The sequence below is a fragment of the Siniperca chuatsi genome, linkage group LG4 (genome assembly GCF_020085105.1).
Source record: "Siniperca chuatsi isolate FFG_IHB_CAS linkage group LG4, ASM2008510v1, whole genome shotgun sequence".
Lineage (NCBI taxonomy): Eukaryota > Metazoa > Chordata > Actinopteri > Centrarchiformes > Sinipercidae > Siniperca > Siniperca chuatsi.
Genome location: NC_058045.1, coordinates 9,465,409 through 9,486,807, shown reverse-complemented (window position 1 = coordinate 9,486,807; position 21,399 = coordinate 9,465,409). Strand labels below are relative to the sequence as shown.

The 21,399-nt window shown below is 40.7% G+C and overlaps 1 protein-coding gene across 1 annotated transcript; it reads left to right on the top strand.

The window, feature by feature from the left end:
• Positions 1-4,844: 4,844 nt before the first annotated feature.
• LOC122874729 (potassium/sodium hyperpolarization-activated cyclic nucleotide-gated channel 1-like) lies at positions 4,845-20,960 on the top strand. The gene is made up of 8 exons (XM_044192990.1): positions 4,845-6,397; positions 10,302-10,725; positions 11,633-11,794; positions 12,883-13,101; positions 14,262-14,408; positions 15,062-15,302; positions 16,505-16,669; positions 17,580-20,960. The coding sequence occupies exons 1-8, from the start codon at positions 5,742-5,744 to the stop codon at positions 19,118-19,120; spliced, it is 3,555 nt and encodes a 1,184-aa protein (XP_044048925.1). The 5' UTR covers positions 4,845-5,741; the 3' UTR covers positions 19,121-20,960.
• Positions 20,961-21,399: the final 439 nt, after the last annotated feature.

Here is a 21,399-nt window from a genome sequence, read left to right as displayed (position 1 = left end):
CTTTTTATGATTCCTTTTTAACATCTGGCCAGGAATAACAGATGAAAACAGCCTTTGAAGCAAACTTGGGCTCATTTATGCTTCTTTTTTCTCTTGTTCTAAAATCAGACCCTTCAGTTCAAGCTTAGCACTATATTTAAGTGTATTTTTACCCTGCCCATACTGTCCACATTTTTTCCTTTCCAGTGTTTTTGATGCATAAACTCCAGATTAGATGTGAAAAGATGGAAAATATGACATTATGAAATAAAATATGAACATGAATTCTGTATCGCCATTAAAAGCTACTATTGAGGACACTGAGGTCATGTCCTCAGAATTTTAAAAGAAAGTTTGGGGTTTTATACAACCTTAGGAGGAGTTAACAATCTCATAGTGAGTTTTTAAGCCTGATTCAAAGGATCCAAATTAAATTAGACTTTTTTACGCCAAAACATAAAATGTTGAAAATGCCCTAATAAAAGTATGTGCAGGCCCCTTTAGCAACTGTATCAGTAGTTTCAGCATTATGTTTTTGTGATTGGGTCATTGTGTTTTCAGTGTAGTTCATGTTCTGTGTGACTCCTTGGTCCTTTTTGAGTTGCTGGTTGTGCAGAGTGCGTGATTTAAATAAAGTAAGTTAGCTTTTGTGTTTATTATTTATGTAGAAACTAGACGTATGAAGATATACCTTATTTGTTGATTGAAATGTAAGTTTGTCCAAATGTAAATAGTTAAGACACTAACCGTGCACCATGCATGTGAGTTTGTGTATATGAATATGTATTTATATACTCTGGCTTGTTCCTATTAGCACAGAAATGTATTTAGTTGTAGTTCTTATCTAATTTGTCAAAGCGTTTTATATTACCAAAAGAAGGTGATCGCAGTGGATGGACATCCCCATTCTGTAATTAGTGAAGTTTTATGGTGCCCATTTGTGGTCATAGAGTGTCCTCTGTGGGGCTTTAGGATAAACCGCACTGTGATGTTGCTGAGTAATACTGTAGTTCCTGTTCTAATTTCTTTTAATTATAGACCACACTCAGTTCCTGTGAATTATTTATGGAGAAATAAAGATTTGAAAGGACTAGTGTCTCTTTCATCCTTGACCTTGGCCTGTGGTGGTGGCTGTGAACCAAACTTAAGGGAATTAAGGGAAAGAAATTCTCTAAATAAAATAAATGGATTTCATGATTCTCCATTAAAATCTTATTTGTGGTATTTCGGGGAAGGCTATGAATTAGCATTTGGACGATTGGGTATCGAAATAACATTTGCACATTATGTATTTTGAATTACCGGTTTGATTAATATGCAAGAATGAAAGTGTGAAATGTGGAGAAAGAATATTTCAGACTTTTTTGGTGGCAAGTCAAAATTGGGGGGGGTGAGAGTTGCACTGGGGGACTTTGGCCTCTTGGCCTCAGTATTTCCAATCCTGGCTACGGGTCTGGAGTGACGAACAAACCCACAAATCATCAACACAATTAGTAGCTATCGTGTGTAGCTTTAGTTCAGGTATTATCTGCATATGGAGCCCAATTTATTGGTAGCAACTATTCAATTCCCACTTGCAAGTTAGACTATTTTTTAAACTTTTGTACCAAGCAGTGACAGTATTGTTACTTAGTGATTGTGTGCAGTTTTGCCATTTTATGGTTTTACAAAGACACAGAAACACTGCATATACACTCAGTTACAACTAGTTAAAACTAATGACATCTAATACAACAGTCCTGCAATAAATCCTCTTTTCATTAAAGTTATAATGTTCAGTTTTTGTTGAGATGATTTAGAGAGGTGTTGATTTAACTTCATGATTAGTTTGGAGGCTGTAGTTTATTGTGCTGTTGAATTGTATTGCATTATACTGAGAGGTAATCCAAATATTTTGTCGGCCCCATTTATATCACTGAGGGCCCTAAATATTAGCAACACCTCTCAGTATAACCACAAACTACAGCCTCCAAACTAACCATGAAGTTGAATCAATGCCTCTCTAAAACAGTTTCACCAAAAACTGGTAGTTTTAGCTTGGTGTACCTAATAAACTGGTAACTGATAGTATTTTTCTCCTGTGTTATTCTCTAACAGTAGTGGGCAGCACATTCAGCACATTATGAGGGAAATTGCAGCAGCACAGCAAAGGGGGGCACTATTTGATTGTGCCTGCTGCCTGGTAGCACCAATGGAAAGATCTCATTGTTGGGCTTTCAGCAAAATTTCCATAACTATTACCAGCTGGAGAGTAATGAAATATTGTGATGCTTTTTCATACCTTTTAAACTGCTCTTTTAATTGTTTGGACCTGATTCCCACGATGTAATCCCATGTCCTGGATTAATGTGTCAGTGAGATTCAAACAGTAAAAAAAAACAGTCCATTTCAGAAGCAAAGAGACATCTGTGACTTTGTGAACCCTTGAAAAAAAAAAAGCAAAATCGGAACACAACTTTTGACAAAAATGATTTGTAGTTCAGTCTGTGTGGATTAATCTATCAGTCAGGTAGTGAGATGAGGTCAGGTGAAGTTTAAATAAATCTGGTGGACTAATCCTTAAACAGGCCAGTGGATTGTATTTAATAACAAATTTAGTTGGTAGATTTAAACTTTGTTGAAGAGGTTTCTAATTTTATTTTGAATGAATTCACACAGTAAACTTCCTTTGGACTTGTACTTACCTCCTCTGTTTTAAGTTCTCATCTGAACAACTATTCTTATGTCCTAAATGACCAGTGACAAGACTGATTGTACTTCAAAAGATCCTCTCCAGACATGTTTTTCAACATATAATAATAATCTGCTTTGAATAACATTTTCTGTCTGATATGAGTTTTCCACATTGTTCTCTTTCATTCAAAAATCCAGAATCTATGTATCAAATATGTTGGACACAAGATGTCTCCTTCACTGAAAAGTCTACTCTCAGTGTATTTGCACTGGAGGCTTTACGTTTCCACATCACACTAGTGGATGGATAATCGACTCGGTAGCCAACACTGCGGACTGGTACCGGATCGCGGGCCGGCCTTTGAGAATCACCGCTGTAGAGTTTATGTTTCCCATTTGGTATTATGTGAATAGTCATCCCTTGAGGGTGTTAAAATCAGAAAGAATATTACACATGTGAAGCCCCATATGATAAACTGAAAATATCATACAGAAGAGTTTCAAAATAAGGATTTGGAACGGACACCAAAGACAAGGCGCTGGTCATGGCAATGACGTATATTGAAGAGAAAATGGCCGCACACTCCAATGACTCCTTATTACCAAGCTGGTTTATGGTTTAGAGACATCTGAACATTTTTGGGACATACTCCAAAAGATATAGTCTTTATGGTGTGTCTCAAAAAACATTGCCTTGAACTTGCCGTGAGAAAGACCAAGTGTGGTCGAAGCATCTGTTATAAATACCTTGGAGCTTAGTTTTCTCTACACTGATTTCAGCCAAACCCACATAAACAGTATATCTCTGTCAAAGTTACAGGGGATGCAAATAACAAGAGTAGAGAGCTCAGCCTACAAGGTTTTGCTGCCTGCAAACATAATGGAGAGTGATGACTGGAGTGTACTAAATAAGACACAGAGTGTGAAATCCTAATTTGGGCAATTCATGATCAGGAGACTAAAACACTTGAAGTGCTGATGCTAAGACACGGATTGTTTTGGGCTCTGTAGGATGATTACTGATGGAAAGAGACACAAATAACAAGCAGCAATAAAGAAAACAGGATAACCTGCAGACAGATGCAGTTATATATATTTTTAATGAAAAAAATCACTTTTTATTTTTACTTCTATTGTATTCTATTCAATTCGTCCCATTTTACATCCCCATGTTATGTGACCACTGATGGGAAAATTAAGATAAATGAATTAGATGAAAGAAAAGTCTCTGTTGCATATAGTAGCACACTATCAGCATTGCGGGAACTCTGATACAATTAACATTTATATTAGTTTATCACTGTATCATGAGGAAATATTTTGGCAGAAACAACCTGTTCACTTCTCCCTGTCATATGGCATTATGCCAAATAAAATCACTGAATGGTTTAAACCAATTTAGGGAAGTTTGCATTAACTCATACAACAGTAATGCAACCAGCTGTCAACAACCTTTCACCAAATTAATTTGCCATGTTGGTCTGTGCCAGTGAAGTGTTTCATCACTTTTCTTTATGACTGAAAATGTCTTCTTCAGGGAATAAAAATGAAACACTGCAGACCCTGAGAGTATTAATGCTTTTGCCATAATACAGGGAAGAGGTGGCCACACAGCTTGTAGTCAATATAATATCATCACAGTATGTGATGAAGGTTCAAACAAGTCAACTGTTAACAAGAAAAGTATTATAAAGTATTATAAAGTATTATTCACATTGACTTCTCTCCAGTGCTCAAGGTTCAAGGGTTGATCAGAAGAGGTGTGGATGTAAAATTTGAAACAATCAGTTCCTCTGTTCAAGATGTTTCAGCCCCTGTACCATGTTGGTGAGAAAACCCGTGCTCAGTAGGTGACTGGAGGGAGGCAGTATGTTGGCTTGGAGGGGCGATAGATTACAGGCATCATTGCTAAGAATTTCGCCTGGTTTGTTTGTTGTAATTTATTTGTTGTATTCATATATGCTTCAGAATTTGGTACACTTATTCTATAAAACCCATATCTCTAATTCACACCTTTTACTTTACTTAAAGCTTTCAATGAGCACAGTTTTTAGCCATTTTGTGTAACTGAAAACACGATGATGGCCGTAAGACTTCAGCACCTTTTATGCAAAATTATAGAGCAATTTTAAGTAGTTCTGAAAGGAGAGTATTATGGCCACACTTGTTTTGTTCTCTAAGTGTTCTTTTAATATCATAATGTGTCTTAAAAGCAAAGAACAACTCTTACAATCCAGTATGCATGCGTAAATACATTATGCAGGTATCTAAAACAACGTTCATTAGACTACAGCTATAAGCTTCATATAAAATGGTTTGCCAGCCAACATTGGACACTGAAATCTGAAATTCTGACAGAGTATGACACAATATTGCAATATTGTTTCTTCTTCTGGCCCGTCCACAAACATTTGTAGGATGATAAATATTAGATTCTCTGACATGCTTTCTGTCAATAGTGAACTATCAACTCAAAGGCTGGATCGCATCCTTGAATCATCCTCTCCAGTTGTCCTGACTGGGAGGGGTGAGCGCATGTGCCATCCTGGCTCCTATGGCAACCCGATAGACCAGCTCCATCAATATTCACGTTATTAGAAAGCTGGAGGCTGATGGATCAGTGATGTCAGCGCTGTTTGAATGCAGCTGCCAGCTGCGTGCATGTGTGTCATCACCTTGCACTGACAAACAGCTCAGATATTTTGGGGAGGTGGAGATCATGCTTTGTCATTGAGGAGCTCAGCAGCAGCAGCAGCAGCATTCTCCCACTCCGGCACGTCCGACGCTCAGCATGCTGCATCCTGATGCGCTCTCGTCTGCACGCTGTGTGGTTACCTGGATTTACACGCATTTTCCGTTTACCGCTTTTACATGACCGTCAGATTAAAGCGGACACATATTGTTGACGCATCTCAATGTTTGAACCGGGGGAGAGAGGCACGTCCCAAGTGTCAAATAAGATACAACCTGTCCTGCGGATGCGCCGTCACCGTTTTGCCTCCAGTGGCACCCCAAGTGTACGAGATTCATGATTCATCCCTCTGTTTTCACGGGCTGCCATTAGAGCGCATCTCTTCTCCTTCTTCAAAATGGAAAGACTCCAGTCTTCCATGCGCAAACGGCTGTACAGCTTGCCGCAAAACACTGGGCAAAAACCCTTCGTGATTGACGAAGGAGACAACGGCGACAAGGACACTAAGAGGAAAAGTATTCGGCTAAAACATTTGTCCTCTCCGTCTCCTGCAAGCAGTTGCAAGAGCATTGAGGAGGCCAGGAGCGAAGACTTGGAAAGGGACGTTATTGTGAAGACCAACTTGAATGGGGACTGTCGCTTGTTTAGGGGCAGCATCTCTTCCATCACCGGTCGGCATCCTCCGGGGTCAGATCCAGCGGAGCAGCGGCGCCTCATCCCCGAGGCTGATGCCGGTGTCAGCGAGAGTTGCCCCGGTGAGCACGGCCCCGGGGCCCAGCAGCGGGCAACGGGTGGTCTGAGTGGCGCAACATGGCAAGCATCTATGTTTGACCAGTCAAGTTTTATCAAGTTGGAGGGTACCGAGCAAATAATACCTGAGGACGACCGGCTGTACCAAGCCGGTTTCATGCACCGGCAGTTTGGGGCGATGCTCCAACCGGGAGTCAACAAGTTCTCCCTGCGGATGTTGGGGAGCGAGAGGGCCGTGGAGCATGAGAGGGAACGAGTAAAGTCTGCTGGCTTCTGGATAATCCACCCTTACAGTGATTTTAGGTAATTTGTGTGCAGAAAACCTTTCTTTACAGGCAGTGGTGTCTTACAGAAACGTGCAGCTGTGATCCTGTCACAGATGTTGGCTTGTCTGGTCATTTTAGAATAGCCTAATCTTAATGAGACATAAAATGCAAACAAATATGATAAGGTTACTATAACCCTAATATCACAGACACACACTTAATCCCCTATATACCAGGAGTGTTTTTTATTTGATCACTGCGATGATATTATGATAACAACCTGATAATCAGGAGTGTGAGCCTGTGCAGAATATCATAACCTGAATGTGCCTCAGTAAGCCACACACACCTTGAAAAGATAAATGGCTTCATTTCTGAAAATGATCCTTTTCTAAAGACTTGACATTCTTACAGAGAAACATTTGGTGTATCATAAAGGAGTTGACTCTTAAAAGCACAATGCCAAATTATATTATACATATTTAGGATGTACATCCCTCTTTTGTTTGGCCTGAAGAAGTGTGTGTGTGTGTATGGTTTCATTCACACAAGAATAGGCTTCATGGTAATCTAACCAACCAATTTTCTGTCAATTTTCTCAAGCTATAAATGACTACATTTGTACACCAAACAAAGCCACCCTGTAATTCCCTAATTTCCCAGCCATGCTGTGCAATGGGCACATGCACGTTCTTCATTTCATTACATGCTGCATACAAACCAGCATTCTGTTCATCACCGCCATCAAGGGATTTTCATGACATTTAACCTTGAGGCTCGCTGTCATCATATTTTCACTGGCCAGTTGTACGCCGATGTGTGTCACCGCAGTTTTTTTTTCCACTCATCTGAATTACACTTTTTTTTATCATTTAGCGAGGGCAATGGATTACAGAGAGTGCAGCAGGGGCTTGGAAATGGGGTAATCAAAATAGGGTAACATGACCATTCAAGATATTAGAAGCACACATCAGTGGGGATTATTACAGTACAATTAGTCTAATGGAGCAGAGATGGTGTGGACGGGGAGGGGACACACCATAAAATACTGAACACCCAGAGAGAGAGAGAGAGAGAGAGAGAGAGAGATTGAAATGAAAATGATGTGAGGAATCAGGACACCCAGCTGGTAACTCTGTATATGAGGTACGAGGTGTCATGACTTCATGCTCGGTTTGGGTCACACTTTGAGCAGGTGCCTGGCGTGGGCCTCTTAAAGTGAACACTTTCTCCTGCAGATCCAATGTCAGGTTTCAGGTGTAAACCCTTGCACCACTGAAGATCGTTTGGGTCTTTTTGGCTAATGAGACACCGATGAATCCAATCCTAATCCTGCAGTCAACTTCACTCCCTGATATCTGTAACAGTTGTGTGCTGACATAATGTGTGTTTCCATGAACACTATGCATCAGCTCAGTGTAATGCATGTATCCTCTCCTTGTATCTTTTTTTAAAAAACACTGTCTCTCTGTTGTTTATACCACAAGTAACTGCTGTCTTTTATTAAAGCTTTCTGTGGATACAGCAGCAGACATGCTAAACTGGCACGCTGTGTAAATATGGTTAATATGATTGCTGGTGGGCCTGAGCCACAGTACAGGTGTGTGTTAAGCCACTGAGCTGCATGCAGGCTGTTGTGCTTCAGCTGCGCTCTGGCAGCAAGAGATAAGTATCTCTAGTACAAATGTGATCCCTTTTTCAGCTGTCCTGATTGATCTAAGCTCCTTTCACCATTTTAAGCCTTTTTGTGTTCACTTTGCTTGTAACTCCCGTCTCTTTGTGCTCTCATGCTCTTTAATGTAAAGTTGCACTCTGACCCAAATAGTGCAAGATTCCTCTCCCGACCAGTAAAGGTCCAGAGACCCCACAACTGTCAGCTTTATTTTGATGGTAACACCAGATTACACCAGCAAGTTGTCTGATCTTTGTGGGCTGAATGCTGCGTGCACAGTCAGCTGATGCGCAAACAGGATGGTCTGCAGGGGACGGCAGTAATGCACTGTCCCCTGCAGGCCCTTTTGTTTTTTATTTTTTGGGTCCAGCTGTTCCAATGTTCTGTTGCACAGTGACGTGTGCAGAGCAGTAATGCTAACTACTCAACATCTGGCTGATGGGAGCTGACTTGTGGAGATGACATGGATTCCCAGGAGATAACGGTGGATTTAGCTAGAGAGGGGAAGTGCAATTAGGACCAGTGTGTCACCGCAAAGACAACAGGCAGATGAAGCGGGGAATGGAAATGCTTTGTTTGGCAGAGAACAACAGAAAGCTGATTAGAACAAATGGCCACCCTGCCCTCACTGGTTCCCTCTTTTTGTAATGTTCTCCTGTGAAGGTTTGGTGTAAGTAACTAGAATAGGTAAAACTATGTTTGTAGGTTGTGATATACCCTGGTCACATCTCTACTGTTAGTCGCCTCTTTCCTGGACCCTCATTTGAGCCCAGAAAATGTCACATTGGCAGGAACACAGTTTAGCTGCTCTTAGCTGTTTCTTTATGGAGTTTTGAATTATACCTGTTGACAAGATGGATAGAGGGCTTGTCCAATCAGCGCTTTTGAAACCATTGCATTTCTTCTGATTTACATTCTCTTTTCTTGAATGCATTTGGCTCAGACAGTGTGGTTACTGTATGCTGCCTCACATGCCACAAGTACCCCTAAGTGGTGTAATGCGTGCACCCTCGTAGGTCTGCGACCCCCCCCCCCGTGGTGGCCCTGTAGGTGTGTCAGGCTGCTGTGGCTATTTTATATTTAGCTTATAACTGTTGGCTATAATTTGCCAGATTTGTTAATGAAGCTGTGAAAATTTCGAAATACTTTGAAATGCAATTTGATGACTTTACTGTAAACAACAACTACAAGCAGCCCCTTTTTCACGCAATTATAGATGAAATTGAACACTCTGCTGCAGATACTTGAGGATTTAGTGAGTTGTGAAAATCAATATTTCCTCATGAGCAATTCAGATGAATTCCAATAACCCATTTTCCTTTCCGCCACTGTGGCCAGAAGCCCAGTATTGAACTGAATTCGAGAACCATCATTGTTTTCAGGAATCAATGCATTTCTTGCTTTGTTAATGTTTATGCTCAACAAGTTTGTTTGCATTGCTTCTGCTACTTCGAACATAAATCTACTGGATTTTGAGTTACAGTGTGAGACTGCAAGTTTCACAGAGATTAATTTCTATTTGAAGTACCTACACGTCCAGAATGGCTTTGAATATGCAGCACATATTCAGTATTCACATAGACACACACACTCAGACGCTTGCTTTTAAAAGTCCTCTGTGTGAACCGAACAGCAACCATTGATACAATTGGTTTGTATTCAAAATCTGTTCCTGTGTTTCACAGATGAATTGACATAATTGAGATCATCTGCCGATGAGCTCAATTGATCGATTTATCATTTTGTCTGTAAAACGTACCAAAAGGGTCAAAAATGCCCATTATATTTTCACAGAGCCCAATGAAACTTGAAATTAACTGTTTTAGGCCCAAACTCAAAGATATTCTATATACCATCATATACTGTATGACAAAGAAAAGCATCAAATCCTCATATTTGAGAAGGTGGAACCAGCAAATGTTTGCATTTTTGCTTTTGAAAAACGACTGAAATTATTAAGTGATTATCCAAATAGCTGCTGAAGGGGTGCTCTGGTCATTTAAGGGTTTGGGACACCAACCATGAACTTGAGTCCCCCCAGCTGGGGACCTTTGTTGCATGTTATTCCCTATTTCTCTCCCCTCATCTCTCCCCTCATCTCTCCACTGTCAGATCTCTAATGAAGGCATAAAAATGTCAAAACAACTCACTTATGCATCCTGACATAAAATATTCAGCTCAGTTATTCTGTCAAAGGTATGAGTGACATTTATGATGATTAATGACTTTGGCCTGCTGTTTTCTACAATATGAGTTATGTGTGTTTCAGGTTCTACTGGGATCTGACCATGCTACTGCTAATGGTGGGAAACCTCATCATCATCCCTGTGGGCATCACCTTCTTCAAAGACGAGCACACGCCACCCTGGATTGTCTTCAACGTGGTCTCGGACACGTTCTTCCTCATGGACCTGGTCCTCAATTTCCGCACGGGCATCGTCAAGGAGGACAACACAGAGATCATCCTGGACCCGCAGCAGATCAAGATCAAGTACCTGAAGAGCTGGTTCGTAGTGGATTTCATCTCCTCCATACCTGTGGACTACATCTTTCTCATCGTAGAGACACGCATCGACTCAGACTTTTACAAGACAGCCCGAGCCCTGAGGATCGTCCGCTTCACCAAGATCCTCAGTCTGCTGCGGCTGCTGCGCCTCTCCAGACTCATTCGTTACATCCACCAGTGGGAAGAGGTAGATCGTGCACGGATAGGTTCTTTGGATATTCATATAAGACTTCACACTAGCTAATAGAGCTAACAGTCTGTCCTAATAGTCAATTACTCGCCAATTACTCGACAGAAAATGTATCAGCAACAATTTTGATAATTGTTTTGGTCTTAAGGAAAAAATGCCAAAAAATTCTCTTTTTCCAGCTTTTTAAATGTGAATATTTTAAGTCTTTTACAATAGCAAATCTTTGGGTTTTGAACTGCTGGTTCTACAAAACAAGTCATTTAAAGACACCACCTTGCTCTGAGAACATGTGATGGGCATTTCTCATAGTTTTCTGACATTTCATAGAGCTAAGAGATTACTCAATTAATTAACTAAGAAATAATCATTAGTTGCAGCCTTAATCTCAAATGTTCCTCTGAGTGAAGTGCTGTACATAGTGAGACTTCTCTTCCATTAGCAGATTTCTCAGACTTGTAACCTTGTCTGGAGTACTACATGTTTTTATTTCAGGGAAAAATACAGGAGACTGTTTATTGTAAAAAAACAAATGTCCATATTCCTAAAGCTGTAGAGTTAATTTGTTGGTTGCCCTCTGAGGCTCACATACAATAAACTTACTTAATAACTGATTATATCCTGCATTATCTCATTTTTATAATTCCAACTGAGGCAGCACTCCCTATATGCCATTAATGTTGCTTGCAGATGGTTATGCAACACTGAAACAGCCTCTGGTGGTCTTTAGAAGATTAAGAACAATGTGGTCTGGTATAGGACCCCTGTATCCATCGGCCCACACAGCACCTACTGTATATCTCAAATCCTCTGATGGCGTGAGAGACTGAAATGTTATAGTTTTATTTACAAAGAGATGTGTGTTTCGTTGTTGCAGTTCCATTAATGCTGATAATCTGTGTCACAGGTTTTCCACATGACCTATGACCTGGCCAGTGCCATGGTGCGCATCATGAACCTGATTGGTATGATGCTGCTGCTGTGTCACTGGGATGGCTGTCTGCAGTTCCTGGTTCCCATGCTGCAGGACTTCCCCCCTGACTGCTGGGTCACTAGAAACAAGATGGTGGTAAGTGGGTTAAACGGCATCCACATGTGTTCCTCTTAAAGGCCCCGAAAACTCATAACCTTCATACTATGAGTGATATGGTCCTGCATGAACTTTCTGCCAAGGTTAGAACAGTTTTGGTTGTTTCACATGAAAGATTTTCTGTATTTTTTGCTGTATTCACTTGTGGGCAGGTCTCAGCTGGAAAAAGCTGATGTCACATACTTCTGTGCATTTATCAGGATTTAGAAACATTTGAATCTAACGCTGACAGTCGTGGTGTTGTTTGGTCACTGTCAATCAAATCAGATCAAACCACACCCACACAGCCCTGGTGAAGCAGAATAACAGAGTTTTTGAATGTTGAACTTTCAATAAATAATACTTAAGGGTGGGATTTTTTGTGTTACTTATTTAGTCATGGATATTTTGATTTTATAGAGAACTACTTACAGGGGCTTTTAAACCACACAATAATCTTATTTAGGCCTGCAACAATTCAATTAATCAATTAGCTGATCAACATAAAATTAACATAAAGGCAACTATTTTAACAATTGATTAATTGTAGCAAAAATGCCAAACATTTCCTGATTTCAGCCTCTCAAATGTGAGGATTTAAATCTTTTCTTATATGATATATCTTATATGATAGTAAACTGAATATCTTTGAATTTTGGACTGTTGGTCAAATAAAACAAGCTATTTGAATACATTATCCTGGGCTGTGGTAAATCATAACAGGCATATTTCTCCAATTTTTGACATTTTATAGACCAAACAATTTGAAGTATTTATAGATAAGCTTTATTAATTATCAGTCTGACTACAGAATATGTTAATATGTATACTGGCAAATGAAATAGACTTACACCACAAAAATCAACCAGGTCAGTAATGCAAGTGCATAAGTCAGCATGCATGTTATAAAGTGCTGTTTTGTGACAGTCAGACTCTCAGAGCTTCAAAGCCAACAAAGCTGAAAAATAAAGGCGTCATCATCTGTGGTCTTGATCTTAAACTCTGAATAGATAAACACAGATGTGCTGCAGCATTAATGTTGTAGATATTGATAAACTTTCTCTTTCCTACTATTCGTCTCCTTACAGAATGACACTTGGGGTCAGCAGTACTCCTACGCCCTGTTCAAGGCCATGAGTCACATGCTGTGCATCGGGTACGGCCTGTACCCCCCGATCGGCATGGCTGACGTGTGGCTTACCATCCTCAGTATGATTGTGGGCGCTACCTGCTTTGCCATGTTTGTGGGGCATGCGACTGCACTCATTCAGTCTCTGGATTCCTCCAGGAGGCAGTACCAAGAAAAGGTGGGTGTTTGTTTTCTCCATGGCTGATATTTGTCAAAGAAAATCAACTTTCTTTAGGTCTAAGAGAATTGAAATCAGTGGTGGAATGTAACTAAGTTCATTTACACAAGTACTATATTTAAGTACAATTTTGAGCTACTTGTACTTTACTGAGTATTTCCATTTTATGCTACTTTATCATTTACATACTACATTTACTGTTTACTACATTTATTTAACAGCTTTAGTTACTTTTCAAATTATGATTTTATATACAAAACATATGATCAGTATATCAAATACGATAAATTGTTATAGATTAAATTACCCAACAGTATAAAGTACTTAAAATTAGCTCCACAGGGGCCATTTTTCTGCATACTGAGTACTTTTACTTTTAATACTTTAAGTACAATTAGCTGATAGTACTTCCCTTCTTTTACTTGAGTAAGATTTTGAATGCAGGACTTTTACTTAACTGGAGTTGTAAATATTTTTCCATTCTGGTATTGCTGCTTTTACTTAATTAAATAGTCTGAATACTTCCATGACTGATTGAAATGCAGTTTCTAATCGTGATGCTAATAAGTGCCATTGTGACAAAGTGACAAAGTATTTCATCCAGGACTTTACCCACCTAGCATAAATCTGGCATTTAAGCGAGAAAATGCCCCACAGACGGAGACTATACATAGACGAGTGGGGATGGATGGATGGAGATTTTTGAGTTGCTGTTGTGGATTTTTAACAGAAAAAGAGAGATATTTCAGAGAGGTGACTTACAGCAGCACTTAACACACATAGATTGGGTACCCGGACCATTCACATGTTCTTTGTTGGCAGAGTACACCGCTGAAGGACACAGTAGTTAATGTTATTAGCTGCTGCCTGCAGAGCGAAACTGTATTTGTCAGATGGGACAGAGGCACAACATTGCTCTGTGGGCAGGTTTCACAGATGGCCTGACAGTTGACTGTTAACATAATGAGACACATTATAGTCCACCTCTGAGCCAATACATCAATCACTTTAATATATTAATTTTGACATGACTTTGCATTTTGTCTTAGATACAAATGCAGTTGCAGTTACAGTTACAGTCACATGTATTTCTGTGGCGGTACTTAAATGCTTTTATTGATTTTGTAATTATAATAATTGGACTTGTGTTGTTGTTACAGTATAAACAGGTGGAGCAGTACATGTCCTTCCACAAGCTCCCTGCCGACATGCGCCAGAGGATCCACGACTACTACGAACACCGTTATCAGGGCAAGATGTTTGACGAGGAAAGCATTTTGGAGGAGCTGAATGAGCCACTGCGAGAGGTCAGAAGTCATCTACTTCGTTGTTGCTGTCTTAATAGTAATACTGCTGAGTCATCATAATGTTAAAAGACAAAAAGAAGCATTTTAACTCCTCCTATTTAGCATTTATAAGCAGTAAATAAACATTTAATAAATGGTTTATAACACACTAATGTAGTTGTATGCAGATATAAGTGTTTATTAATGCATTTGTCAACAACTATAACTCCCGTGGAGGCTGATGTATAAGCAGATAATGAATGACAATATAGTAAAACCCAGTTGTAATAAGATAAAATACTACTATTCATAGGAGAATTTAAAATTGTTGAAAAATACTGCACATTAATAACCACTTCAAAATGTCTTTATATCTGCTTACAACTGCATTATCGTGTGTTCTCAGCGTCAAATATGTGGATTAATGAATTGAGCGCCCTTGTTCTAAATGGTTTACAGTTAATTATTTATGTAATCTAATATGGCTCTCTTACTTTGCACGTTAATGTTAATAGTCATGTAATCTGATTAGTAATTGCTGGAGACTGAATGAGGACAGAGAGCCTCATTAACAGAGCACTAAGCTGTTAACCACCCTGCTTTTATAATAATTGAAACGTACACATGTAGCAACACTGACATTTGCCTCAGCTAAAATCTTGTGTCTTCTGCAGGAGATCATCAACTTTAACTGTCGTAAACTGGTGGCCTCCATGCCTCTGTTCGCCAACGCTGATCCAAACTTTGTCACCTCCATGCTGACCAAACTGCGCTTCGAAGTCTTCCAGCCGGGCGATTACATCATCAGAGAGGGAACCATCGGCAAGAAGATGTACTTCATCCAGCATGGCGTTGTCAGTGTCCTGACCAAGAGCAGCACAGACACCAAGCTGTCTGATGGCTCTTATTTTGGAGGTAATGTCTGCACACAACCTGCCATGTGCACTACATGCTAATATATTCTGTAGCTGGCAGTGAGTCAGTTTGAATGCATGTGAAGGAGTGGTGATGGTATGATTTGTTTTGATTTATTTTGCTCCGGCACTCAGCAGATTAACTTCCCTGACTATTACAGCTGGGAAAAACTGGCCACATCATCTCCTTAAAAGGGCTCTGGACTAAAAGGAGCAAAGCTTTGTGATCTTTGATTCCATCTGTGGGGTTTTACCCCTTTGTTAACGCCATATTTAAAGCTGAAATCCAGAACTTTCCATTTGTTGTCGCCCTTATTACGTCGTCTCAACCTGTCGTTGCCGGTGTCCAGCTGTGTAGCAAAGTGAAATGTCATCATCAAATGTCAACCAAGAATATAAATATATAATTTACTTTACTTGCAGTTTTTTTCTAAACTAAAATATGGAGATTATTTCTAACCATATTTTAATATTTAACCATACTCCAGCATACGTTTTTGGTAAAAGAATGATATGTGGTAATCACAAAATATGATATATTTTGGCTTAAAGCTACTCAGCACAGCTAAACACACTCACAGATGTAAAAATGGTGAATATGGGCAGAAAATGTGTGATTAAAACCAACACATGGCAAAATAAATATATCAGAAATCCCACGTTGTCATCTGTAATAAATAGATTAAACTGATAAACAGGACAGGGAAGAGAGAGAGCATGTGAGTCTGTGTGTGTGTGTGTGTGTGTGTGTGTGTGTGTGTGTGTGTGTGTGTTTGTATATCCTCAATATGTCTGTCCTGAAAAATATGTCTACTTTTTTTTTTCAAACGGCGCATTATTTTATTTTTTTGATCTGGCACGGCAGATGAGGTCAGGACAAACTGTAAGCTGCAGAAATTGCATTAAGTGCTCCATCTGTGGGGTTCAGAGGCAACGGTCTTTTCATGTTTTATCGTCTCACACTAATGAAACTTTTTTTTACCTTTCCTTTTATGAATGGATCTAAAAAGATATAAATGTGGTTGTAATGTATCACACAACTTGTATGAGAAAAGTGGAAAATCATCATGTAATACTTCATATTAATAATTACCCATTTTTTTAATAAATCCTTGATGTTAATTTCTGACTTGCTCTCAGCAGGACATATTTTAAAAAAATGGTACAAATAATTGAAGTTTTTTTTTTCTCCTCTACCTGCAGAGATCTGCCTGTTGACCCGAGGCAGGAGGACAGCCAGCGTGCGAGCAGATAACTACTGTCGGCTGTACTCTCTGTCGGTGGACAACTTCAACGAGGTACTGGAGGAGTATCCCATGATGAGGAGGGCCTTTGAGACTGTGGCTCTCGACCGCCTGGACCGCATCGGTGAGTCTCTTTGCCAAGAGATAAAACCTGTCTACAGGAGTCAATTTCATGTTTTACAGTTAAACATTATTTATTATTTTTATGTCGGCATTTAATTTTGTTTGCTTCTATTCTCCATAAATTACTTTTAAAGCTGGTCTAGTTTAAATAAAAGCAATTTTATTTATATGTGTTATTAGTAGTACACTTACAAACTGAAAAAACTACAGTGATGGTGGCTGACAGAACATATTTTACAATATTTAAACACAGGATCCAACAAAGCCATTCCAACAATTTACAGTACAATTACAAATCAGAACACTCACATTAAACAATGGATTCAATTTGATTAATAAAGAAAATCAGTTCATCATTATTTTCACATTAATGCATGTTCTTCAGACTTTACTAAACGTAGGAATCTAGTATGAATGCAATCCAAAACAATTCATTTAACGCTCAAACAAATCCATGAAATATTAACCAAATTAAATAAGAAAAGGAAAAGTCCATATTCGTAACTCACATATGTTATGTCTTTGTTCTGCACTCTGCAATGGTTTGGAGGACTGACAGGACTAAAGGGTGGAGTTTTTATAACTTCCTGGGAGTATCTAATCAGGAGTGACTACGCAGGGAATTGGGTGTGGTGGTTCAAGGTATAGATATATAGACAAACAGTGGCATTTTCTGTTGGAATAGTCTAAGTTTATTCTTTACGAGGGACAGTGGATTAATAAAGAACTGAACATCCATGTAAATTAGTTGCAGATATATAGATATATTGTGTTATGCTATCACATTTAAATCCTCTTGTTTAGAGAGGCAAGGCTATGGTGCTGCTGAGTTGTGCTAAAAATATGTCGTATGCGCTCATTATTGAAAAAAAAAAGAAAATAGCATGGCCTTATTTGTATTTTCTTAACAGGGAAGAGGAACTCTGTTCTGCAGCATAAAGTCCAGCATCACCAAAGTTCTGGCACACTAAACTTTCAAGAGAGCGAGATCATCCAAAGAATAGTGCAACATGACCGTGACATGGCCCAATGCACGCAGCTGATCCAGACCAGCCTAAACCCTCCCCCTGCTCCCCCATCACCCACCCCAGTCATCTGGGCCCCGCTGGTTCAAGCCCCGCTCCAGGCTGCTGCTGCTACCACCCCACTGGCTCTGGCTTTAGCTCACCAATCCCAGCTGCCTTCCATCCTCTTCCATCATCCTCTGGCACCAGGCCCCCTGAAGGACCCCAACTGCCACCCAAAAAAAGTCCATGTTGGAGCGAACACGTCCAGCAGCTGTATTTCAGGCCCCGGTTCTCCTGCTAGCTCCACCAAATTCAGATTTGGGCTTGAGACTCCCACACTGTCGTCCCTCAGGACACACCATCTCTCCACTGGGCCCTTGTCACCCACGCTGACGTCCCAGCCCATCTTCACTAGCAGCCTGCGGCCTCTGGGCCCTCTGCCCTCACACCAGCCCCCGCCCCATCCTCCCCACTCCGGCATGGCCTCAGTCTTCCCCATCAGCCAGGCCACTGTCTCCTACACCTGCTCTGCTCAGCTCCACTCTCAGCCCTTCCATGGTGCTATGACCACCCCACCACACCCGATAGGTTTACTCCAGCAAGGGGCGCCAGGGAGGTTTGCAGGGAGATTCCCAGCCCCCTCTGCCTCCACCATAAGCCCTCTGATCTCCAGCTCAGTCGGCCCCATACTAAGCCAGCTGCAGCCGACGCTCACGCAGCAGATGGGGTACAGTCATGACAGAGCAGGCAGGACATCCAGTGGTCTGAACCTCCCACATTTTCCCTTCATCAGCAGCACCCAGTCCTCCAGTGGATTTATTCAGCCAGGATCTGCAGTCGGAGCTGGGGCCGCAGCCTCCCTGGCGCAGCACAGCCTTGCAGGTCTCCAGTCTGTTTTCCTCCCCCAGGTTCTTCCCGAGCACTCGGCCCTCGCCTCCCTGGCCCAGTATGGCTCTGCCGAGGCCTCGCCCTGCTACACGCCTCCAGTCCACAGTCCCAGCATACAGAGCCCTGTGAGGGGTAGGACAATTTGCCACAGTGAGCTCCCCAGCACCATGGACTCTCACAGCCCTCTAACCCCTCAGACCTCATGCCCTGCCAGGGTGGCCTGTACCTTCAAAGAGAGGGCCCAGTCCTCGGTGGATCTCTTTACCCAGGAAATAAAGACTATCTCAGGCTCTCGCAGCTCTATACACCAGGAAAGGCCTTTGGCCATGATCGGCTCCTCAGAGGGGTTAGCGGGGGCATCGAGCCCCTTCTCCTCTCCCATGGCTGTCAGTAAACCCTACAGTCCGATCCCGGGTCAAGCCACTCATGTCAGTCAGACACATTCAGGGCCCGAATCTCAGAACCAGTCTGTTGGTGTTCACTCTCCCCACGCTAGATCCCCTGCTAAGATGCTAGAGACCGAACACAAACAGTCCAAACTTCCTTCCAACTTGTGAGGTTCAGACACACCCTCCTTTAATGCCTGAACAAAATGGAGATCATCTCCTTCTTGGCATTATTTTAACCACAACTTTGTCAAATTTTAAAGTAGGAGGGTGTGTTATTCTAATCAGATTGGAGATCAATGGTTTTGTTTTTAATCAGAGTGGAAGGAGTGAATGCATCGTGGATAATAATGGACAATGATGGATATTTTTTTCTACAGGATATTGCATCTTTGAATATAGTAATAAAATCCAAAACCTATTGATGGGTATATATAGCACCTCATTAAAATATTATGTATTGTATTATAACCACACTCTGTGATTTGTTATAAGTATTTGTTTAAACCCCATTGTCCAGGCAATTTTGTGTAACCTTTTAGCTACACCCGTTTAGTTGGAAATTTGTCCACAACTGTATCCAGTTATTATTGAAACCAAAAATTATTGTCCTTTTTTATATCCTTCCCCAGCACTGAGTGTGTTGTGTGAATGCAAGGTTACCCCCTTAAGAGAGTCAAGGAGAGACAGACTGTGCACTTTGCTCGTTTCAGAGATCACCTAACGTAATGGTTTGATGACGGCATGTCTTCCAAGATAGTGTTTCAGCAATATTGCACACCCAAATGGGTCACACAAGTCAGATCACATTCAAAAAAACTGAAGTAATGAATGTAATGTTTGTCTTTCTGAGTGGGAGAAGTGGGATTAATTTTTGAATGTGTTGAACTTGATGATGGTATTCTGTAGAGTACTGGAAAGTGTAACCAGCTTAATCCGTTTCGTCCCTCCACAACTGCTCCGGCACGTGGCGAGGCGCACAACTGACGCCAACTCATTTCAGTCTGACAATAACTCTGGTACAGAACATACACCTGAGCCATGGTCTGTGTGTCATCAGCATAGTATGCAATAATCTGTGTTTTTTTATGGGTATACAAAGGTACTGTGAATCAAAGCACTTGAGTCAACGACGGGATTGTGTTTATAGTTAGAAGAGATTAAACAAGGGATTTAAATGAAATAAAAAGCAACTGTGGATAATCAAACATCCTGAAACCAGCAATGCACTAAGACTGATCTGAATGTTTCTTGCACCAGTCAAAGGGCTAAAAGCAGTTACTTGGACACATGGTTAACAAGAAACCCTGATGGGTCATATTGCTGCATATTTACCTCTTTCATTTTACATTATTTGATTGTAAAATTTGACATCTGTTGATGAACAATTGCTGCTTTGTGATGCTATGCTGAATCAATAAGACGTGTATCACTGACTGCTTTTTTAAAACCAGACTCTTAAATCCTTCTACTTGTTAATAAGTTCATGTGTTTAGATGATGCTTCTCTCTCTCTCTCTCTCTCTCTCTCTCTCTCTTTCTCTCTCTCTCTCTCTCTCTGGACCTGTGGCTGGCGAGGAACTGTGAGCAGCTAGCCGGTCAGCAGGTCAAACCATCGGAGGATCCTGTCCAGTGGCTTTAGCTGCCTGGTTACTGAACCTGAGGTTTGCTGTGACTCTGACCCCCCTGAGGGAAGAGAGATACTATCAGTCACTAGCCAGTCACTGCCAATGGGCTCGATCAATCCCTCATTACTATTCTGCTCCAACCCCGCATGACCACACCACCTGCCAGAGCCATCGGCTCGGATTGCATGTGAGCTTACTTAGAATGCATTCAACTTAAAGGTGTGTGTAGGAGAGGAGGTGTCAGTCATTCATGTATTTATATATTTATATCTCATGTTGCTGCCTTTTAACCATCACATCCGAGGACTCCATCATCTATGTATGTAAGGCATATTTTATTTTAGCTACAGAATTCAATGCAATAAAATAACATATGGTCAATGATGCTCGTCCTAGCTGTTGATTTCCTTTTAAGAGCAGAGCATGCCATGAAGGACAATCTGATAAAATGCTGGTAAAGTTTCAGACTTTAAGCCGGATTATGAATTGAGAACTGCGTGGTGTTGCTCTGTGCCAACATTCAAAATAGCCAGGATTATAATCTGCCAAATATTCGACTCGTCAATACAAAGAAAATTATCTACTGTGTTCAACTGCTGGATTAGTGAGTAAATGTAGATATTTAATTCAATGCTACTGCGAGATTTGATTAAAGCAAGATTTTGTCTTTGAAGCTACCAGGTCGAGCCAAAACAGATAAAACTTCTCCATTTCATTTGCCACTCTGATGTTCTCTGTCCTGTAATAACTCCAGTCGATGAGCTAGTTTTTTGAAGATTGCATTATTATATAATGGTCTGATGTAATTTTCCCATTTGGGTAT

Excerpts from the sequence above, each read along its gene's own strand:
- LOC122874729 (XM_044192990.1), top strand. The coding sequence starts at position 5,742 with ATGGAAAGACTCCAGTCTTCCATGCGCAAACGGCTGTACAGCTTGCCG. Across the intron at positions 10,726-11,632 it reads ACATCCACCAGTGGGAAGAG|GTTTTCCACATGACCTATGA; the intron begins GTAGATCGTGCA and ends TCTGTGTCACAG. Across the intron at positions 16,670-17,579 it reads CGACCGCCTGGACCGCATCG|GGAAGAGGAACTCTGTTCTG; the intron begins GTGAGTCTCTTT and ends TTTTCTTAACAG.